The 8,112-nt window shown below is 39.6% G+C and overlaps 1 protein-coding gene across 1 annotated transcript in view; it reads right to left on the bottom strand.

Annotated features, from left to right (window-relative positions):
• Positions 1-337: 337 nt before the first annotated feature.
• BEND6 (BEN domain containing 6) overlaps positions 338-8,112 on the bottom strand; it is a 35,650-nt gene continuing 27,875 nt past the window's right edge. The window contains exons 4-5 of the mRNA XM_034991215.1: positions 1,240-1,432; positions 338-465 (exon numbers count right to left, since the gene is read on the bottom strand). Coding sequence (XP_034847106.1) covers positions 338-465; positions 1,240-1,432 — 321 coding nt within the window. The remainder of the gene's footprint in view (positions 466-1,239; positions 1,433-8,112) is intronic.

Genomic DNA, 8,112 nt, shown 5'->3' with positions numbered 1-8,112 from the left:
CTGTGAAGAAAAAAAAAAGTTCCTCAGTAAAACACATTCGAAAAACATTACATACTCTATAACCTTCTTAGAGATTTCGGTGCACTTGGGCATATTAAAGAATATAAAATACTCTGAGAAGTTCTGGAAAAGGAAAATCTATTTGAACTTAGCATTCCCAAATTTAAATCCTCTTCCCCATCCTCACCTCCACCCCCACGAATACCTATTAGCATTTCTTGGGTCACTGGCATTTTCTAATAGAATGTTCACAAAATGCTATTCCACAGATAAAAGTATTACATCCTCTTGCCACACAGAAAGGATTGTGAGGATTGAGAGGACTTACCGAAAGGATCTACTTAATGTCCTGAGAGTTCAGATTTTTGCTTAAATTTGGCTTCTTGGTACAGTTGTTTAGCTTTTGCCCTATCATTCTCCTAATTGAAACATCATCTGTGTTGGGAAATAACTGTTTTGTGACTCCTGTAAAAAACAACAGTAACACACAAAAACCCTTTTTGAGGTCTTTGCATCTTAAGGTATGAACTGAGATAAAACATTAAGCAATCCACAATGTAATTTTGTCTCCATTTTGCAAAAGGAACCCTAACATCCATGAGAAATGGCATATTAAAATACAGAGAGCTCAGATTCAGTGATTCCCTAAATTTTTTGATGTTTGCAAAAAATTATTTGATATCTAGATTATTATAGTTGAGGAGATTCGTTAACCTAAACACCATAAGTAGGATTAAGGAGGGCATGTGATGTAATGAGAACTGCATGTTACACACAAATGATGAATCACTGAACTCTACCTCTGAAACTAATAATATGTTAATTAATTGAATTTAAATAAAATAAAATAAAAATTTAAAAAACTCCATAAGTAGGAAATTAGCCCCTATTTTTCTAGATTAAAAGATAAGGGATCTAGAACCAAGATAAGAAAGAGAAAATAAGATATAAACTGTTACTAAAATTTTGTTTGAAAGGATTTTGAAATGCACTTTTCTGAAGTTATGAATTTTATGAATTCCAACATTTCAGTGAAATAAAATTTAGTTTTATTTTAGTAACTGCTTTAATGTAATTTTTTTCTATAAAATTTACCATATTTAATAAGAGGTTTAGGCTCTCTTGAGATTTTTCTTTTACAGAAAAATAAACAACAAAAAGACCATGAAAGAATAACTTAACCTTGAATGGTAAAATAATTTCAAATTCATGTGACAATGTAATACAATCATATTATACCTATGATTTCTTGAACTTCATTCTGATTCATAGCTGGTTTTACGGCTTTGTCCCTCGAAGTAGAGGACTTCGCCCCCGTCAGGCTGTGTGTGGCCATGTACTCATTTGTGTAGAGTACTTGCATTAAATCATTAATAAACTTCTGAGGCTTGCTCTTGTTACAACGGGCAATCTGCCATTTTTCAATCTTGAACTAAAAAAATACAAAATAATAATTGAAACTGGAAAAAGAAAAGGAAAGTAGTATCTGGAGAAATATTTTACCAATTGAGTTAAGACACAACAGAAAACAAAATCAACATTCTTGGGGCGCCTGGGTGGCTTAGTTGTTAAGCATCTGCCTTGGGCTCAGGTCATGTTCCCAGGGTCCTGGGATCGAGCCCCACATGGGGCTCCTTGCTCTGCGGGGAGCCTGCTTCTCCCTCTTCCACTCCCCCTGCTCGTGTTCCCTCTCTTGCTGTGTCTCTCGCTGTCAAATAAATAAATAAAATCTTTCAAAAAAAAAAAAACAACAGGCAATCTGACATTTTTCAATCTTGAACTAAAAAAATACAAAATAATAATTGAAACTGGGAGGGGGCGGAGCAAGATGGCGGAGGAGTAGGAGACCTGGATTTCGTCTCCTCTCAGGAATTCAGCTGGATAGGGATCAAACCATTCTGAACACCTACAAACTCAACAGGAGATCGAAGAAAAGAAGAGCAACAACTCTGAACAGAAAAGCGACCACTTTCTGGAAGGTAGGACGTGCGGAGAAGTGAATCCGCGGCGATATTCGGGAGGATAGACGGCGGGGGAGGGGCCTCCGTCGGCCGCTTCTGGCAAGTGATAGAGCCGCGGAGCACACAATCGGAACTTTTAAAAGTCTGCTCCGCTGAGGGACGTCACTCCGGTGGCTAAGTGGGGGGTGGAACCCTCCGGGACAGTGGGGTCTCAGGACCCTCGAGGTCACAGAAAGACCGGGGGTGCCTGAGTGTGCCAGAGCTCCCAGGTATCGGAGCAGGGAAGCCGGCTGCAGAGGCGGAGCCCAGGCGCAGGCTCTCAGCTCGGGGTGGCCATAAACCGGGATCCGCGGCACAGTCGGGCCCCTGCTCCTCCAGCAGGGACCCAACAAGCGGCAGATCCGGGGAGACTCACCTTCCTCCCCCGGGAGGAGCTGCACGGGAGTGCACCGCAGGGATCTGCTGGGTCTGGAGACTCCACCCGGGGTCGGGTGCCAGAGATAGAGGCGCGCGGTCGCAGGCCGGGTGAGCACAGAGTGCGGCCGGAGACCGGGGAGACAGGAGTGACTGATGGCTTTTCTCTGGGGGCTCACTGAGGAGCGGGGCCCCGAGTTCTCGGCTTGGGGGCGGAGATTGGGAGGCCGCCATTTTCACTCTCCGCCTCCAAAGCTGTATGGAAAGCTGGCAGGGAACAAAAGCCCCGGAGAGCAAACCCGAGCAGATTACTTAGCCCGGACTAGGCAAGGGCGGGGCGATTCCGCCTCCGGCAGAGACAATTGGAAACCATGGCAACAGGCCCCTCCCCAGAAGATCAGCGAGAACAGCCAGCCAAGACCAAGTTTACCGATCAATGAGAACGGCAGAACTCCAGCGCTAAGGGACTACTGCACATAGAATTCACGGCTTTTTTACCATGATTCCTTAGTCTTTTAAAGTTAATTTTTTTTAACTGTCTTTTTGTCTTTTTATTTCTTTTTGAATTTTTCTTTTTCCCCTTTTCAACCAACATCTTATCAATCCCTTTTTAAAAAAAAAACATTTTTATTTTTCATTTTTAGAGTCATATTCTATCCCTTCATAGTAGTTACCCATATTTTTGGCTTATATATATAAGTTGTTCTCTCTTTAAAATTTTGAGATAGTTTCTTCTAACAGATTAAAATATACCCTAAATCTCTAGTATATGGTGCTTTCTATTCCCCTGCCTGATCACATCCTCTCCCTTTTTTTTTCTCTTTTTAAATCCTCTTCTTTCTTTTTTCAAACAACTTCTTATCAATTCCTTTTATAACATTTTTTATAATTTCCATTTTTACAGTCATATTCCATCCCTTCATCATATCAATCAACCCTTATTTTTGTACATATATAAGTTTTTCTTTCTTTAAAATTTTGGGAGGCACTTTCTTCTAAAAGACCAAAATACACCCCAAATCTAGTGTGTGGCACTGATCTATATACCATATAGATCATATTTGATCACATTCTGGTTTTCCTTTTGTTGTTGTTTCGTTTGTTTTTGTTTTTATCTTTATCTTTTTTTTTTTCTTTTTCTTTTTTCTCTCTTTCCCTTTCTTATCCCACTGCTTCAGGTCTTTTCTGATTTGTTTAGAGTATATTTTCTGGGGACGTGGTTACTCTGCTAGCATTTTGTTCTCTCATTAATCTATTCTCCTCTGTACAAAATGACAAGACGGAAAAAATCACCTCAACAAAAAGAACAAGAGCTAGTACCAACTGCCAGGTACCTACTCAATACGGACATTAGTACGATGTCAGATCTAGAGTTCAGAATCATCACTTTAAAGATACTAGCTGGGCTTGAAAAAAATATGGAAGTTATTAGAGAAACCCTTTCTGGAGAAGTAAAAGAGCTAAAATCCAACCAAGTAGAAATCAAAAAGGCTATTAATGAGGTGCAATAAAAAATGGGGGCGCTAACTGCTAGAATAAATGAGGCAGAAGAGAGAATCAGTAATATAGAAGATGAAATGATGGAAAATAAAGAAGCTCAGAAAAAGAGAGATAAACAACTACTGGATCACGAGGGCAGAATTCGAGAGATAAGCGATACCATAAGATGAAACAACATTAGAATAATTGGGATCCCAGAAGAAGAAGAAAGAGAGAGGGGGGCAGAAGGTATAATGGAGCAAATTATAGCAGAGAACTTCCCTAATTTGGGGAAGGAAACAGGCATGAAAATCCAGGAAGCACAGAGAACCCCTCTCAAAATCAATAAAAATAGGTCAACACCCTGACATCTAATAGTAAAACTTACGAGTCTCAGAGACAAAGAGAAAATCCTGAAAGCAGCTCGGGAGAAGAGATATGTAACCTACAATGGTAGAAACATTAGATTGGCAACAGACCTGTCCACAGAGACCTGGCAGGCCAGAAAGGACTGGCAGGATATATTCAGAGCACTAAATGAGAAAAATATGCAGCCAAGAATACTCTATCCAGCTAGGCTGTCATTGAAAATTGAAGGAGAGATAAAAAGCTTCCAGGACAAACAAAAACTAAAGGAATTTGCAAACACAAAACCAGCCCTACAGGAAATCTTGAAAGGGGTCCTCTAAGCAAAGAGAGACCCTAAAAGCAACATAGACCAGAAAGGAACACACACAATATATGGTAACAGTCACCTTACAGGCAATACAATGGCACTAAATTCCTATCTTTCAATAGTTACCCTGAATGTAAATGGGCTAAACGCCCCAATCAAAAGACACAGGCTAACAGACTGGATTAAAAAACAAGATCCATCGATATGCTGTCTGCAAGAGACTCATTTTAGAACCAAAGACACCCCCAGATTGAAAGTGAGGGGGTGGAAAACCATTTACCATGCTAATGGACACCAAAAGAAAGCTGGGGTGGCAATCCTTATATCAGACAAATTAGATTTTAAACCAAAGACTGTAATAAGAGATGAGGAAGGACACTATATCCTACTTAAAGGATCTATCCAACAAGAAGATCTAACAATTGTAAATATCTATGCCCCTAACATGGGAGCAGCCAATTATATAAGGCAATTAATAACAAAAGCAAAGAAACACATTGACAACAATACAATAATAGTGGGGGACTTTAACATCCCCCTCACTGAAATGGACAGATCGTCTAAGCAAAAGATCAACAAGGAAATAAAGACTTTAAATGACACACTGGACCAAATGGACTTCACAGACATATTCAGAACATTCCACCCCAAAGCAACGGAATACACATTCTTCTCTAGTGCCCATGGAACATTCTCCAGAATAGATCACATCCTAGGTCATAAATCAGGTCTCAACCGGTACCAAAAGATTGGGATCATTCCCTGCCTATTTTCAGACCACAATGCTTTGAAACTGGAACTCAGTCACAAGAGGAAAGTCGGAAAGAACTCAAATACATGGAGGCTAAGGAGCATCCTACTGAAGAATGAATGGGTCAACCAGGAAATTAAAGAAGAATTAAAAAAATACATGGAAACCAATGAAAATGAAAACACAACTGTTCAAAATCTTTGGGATGCAGCAAAGGCAGTCCTAAGAGGAAAGTATATAGCAATACAAGCCTTTCTCAAGAAACAAGAAAGGTCTCAAGTACACAACCTAACCCTACACCTAAAGGAGCTGGAGAAAGAACAGCAAATAAAGCCTAAACCCAGCAGGAGAAGAGAAATCATAAAGATCAGAGCAGAAATCAATGAAATAGAAACTAAAAGAACAGTAGAACAGATCAACGAAACTAGGAGCTGGTTCTTTGAAAGAATTAACAAGATTGATAAACCCCTGGCCAGATTTTTAAAAAAGAGAAGAGAAATGACCCAAATCAACAAAATCATGAATGAAAGAGGAGAGATCACAACCAACACCAAAGAAATACAAACAATTATAAGAACATATTATGAGCAACTCTATGCCAGCAAATTAGATAACCTGGAAGAAATGGTTGCATTCCTAGAGATGTATCAACTACCAAAACTGAACCAGGAAGAAATAGAAAACCCAGGGCCAGATGGCTTCCCAGGGGAATTCTACCAAACATTTTAAGAAGAATTAATACCTATTCTTCTGAAACTGTTCCAAAAAATAGAAACGGAAGGAAAACTTCCAAACTCATTTTATGAGGCCACCATTACCCTGATCCCCAAACCAGATAAAGATCCCATCAAAAAGGAGAATTACAGACCAATATCCCTGATGAACATGGATGCAAAAATTCTCACCAAAATACTAGCCAATAGAATCCAACAGTACATTAAAATGATTATTCACCATGACAAAGTGGGATTTATCCCTGGGCTGCAAGGTTGGTTCAACATCCACAAATCAATCAACGTGATAGAATACATTAACAAAAGAAAGAACAAGAATCATATGATCCTCTCAATAGATGCAGAAAAAGCATTTGACAAAGTACAGCATCCTTTCTTGATCAAAACTCTTCAGAGTATAGGGATAGAGGGTACATACCTCAATATCATAAAAGCCATCTATGAAAAACCTAGAGCGAATATCATTCTCAATGGGGAAAAACTGAAAGCTTTCCCCCTAAGGTCAGGAACGTGGCAGGGATGTCCACTATCACCACTGCTATTCAACATAGTATTAGAAATCCTAGCCACAGCAATCAGACAACAAAAAGAAATCAAAGGCACCCAAATCAACAAAGAAGAAGTCAAACTCTCACTCTTTGCAGATGATATGATACTTTATGTGGAAAACCCCAAAGACTCCACCCCAAAACTGCTAGAACTCATACAGGAATTCAGTCAAGTGGCAGGATATAAAATCAATGCACAGAAGTCAGTGGCATTCCTATACACCAACAACAAGACAGAAGAAAGAGAAGTTAAGGAGTCGATCCCGTTTACAATTGCACCCAAAACCATAAGATAGCTAGGCATAAATCTAACCAAAGAGGCAAAGGATCTATACTCAGAAAACTATATAATACTCATGAAAGAAATTGAGGAAGACACAAAGAAATGGAAAAATGTTCCATGCTCATGGATTTGAAGAACAAATATTGTGAAGATGTCAATGCTACCTAGAGCAATCTACACATTCAATGCAATCCCCATCAAAATACCATCCACTTTTTTCAAAGAAATGGAACAAAAAATCCTAAAATTTGTTTGGAACCAGAAAAGACCCCGAATAGCCAGAGGAATGTTGAAAAAGAAAAGCAAAGCTGGCGGGATCACAATTCCGGACTTCCAGCTCTATTACAAAGCTGTCATCATCAGGACAGTATGGTACTGGCACAAACACAGACACATAGATCAATGGAACAGAATAGAGAGCCCAGAAATGGACCCTCAGCTCTATGGTCAACTCATCTTTGACAAAGCAGGAAAGAATGTCCAATGGCAAAAAGACAATCTCTTCAACAAGTGGTGTTGGGAAAATTGGACAGCCACATGCAGAGGAATGAAACTGGACCATTTCCTTACACCACACACAAAAATAGACTCCAAATGGTTGAAAGACCTCAATGTGAGACAGGAGTCCATCAAAATCCTAAAGGAGAACACAGGCAGCAACCTCTTCGACCTCAGCCGAAGCAACTTCTTCCTAGAAACATTGCCAAAGGCAAGGGAAGCAAGGGCAAAAATGAACTATTGGGACTTCATCAAGATAAAAAGCTTTTGCAAAGCAAAGGAAACAGTCAACAAAACCAAAAGACAACCGACAGAATGGGAGAAGATATTTGCAAATGACATATCAGATAAAGGGCTAGTATCCAAAATCTATAAAGAACTCATCAAACTCAACACCCAAAGAACGAAGAATCCAATCAAGAAATGGGCAGAAGACATGAACAGACATTTTTCCAAAGAAGACATCCAAATGGCCAACAGACAGATGAAAAAGTGTTTATAGCAGCAATGTCCACAATAGCCAAACTGTGGAAAGAGCCAAGATGTCCATCGACAGATGAATGGATAAAGAAGATGTGGTATATATATACAGTGGAATATGCAGCCATCAAAAGGAATGAGATCTTGCCATTTGCAACGACGTGGATGGAACTGGAGGGTATTATGCTGAGTGAAATAAGTCAAACAGAGAAAGACATGTATCATATGACCTCAATGATATGAGGAATTCTTAATCTCAGGAAACAAACTGAGGGTTGCTGGAGTGGG

The sequence above is a fragment of the Mirounga leonina genome, unplaced genomic scaffold, assembly GCF_011800145.1.
Source record: "Mirounga leonina isolate KUSES-001 unplaced genomic scaffold, KU_Mleo_1.0 Mir_53, whole genome shotgun sequence".
NCBI classification, from domain to species: domain Eukaryota; kingdom Metazoa; phylum Chordata; class Mammalia; order Carnivora; family Phocidae; genus Mirounga; species Mirounga leonina.
The sequence above is the reverse complement of the archived record's forward strand: the minus strand, read 5'-3'. Positions and strand labels throughout refer to the sequence as shown.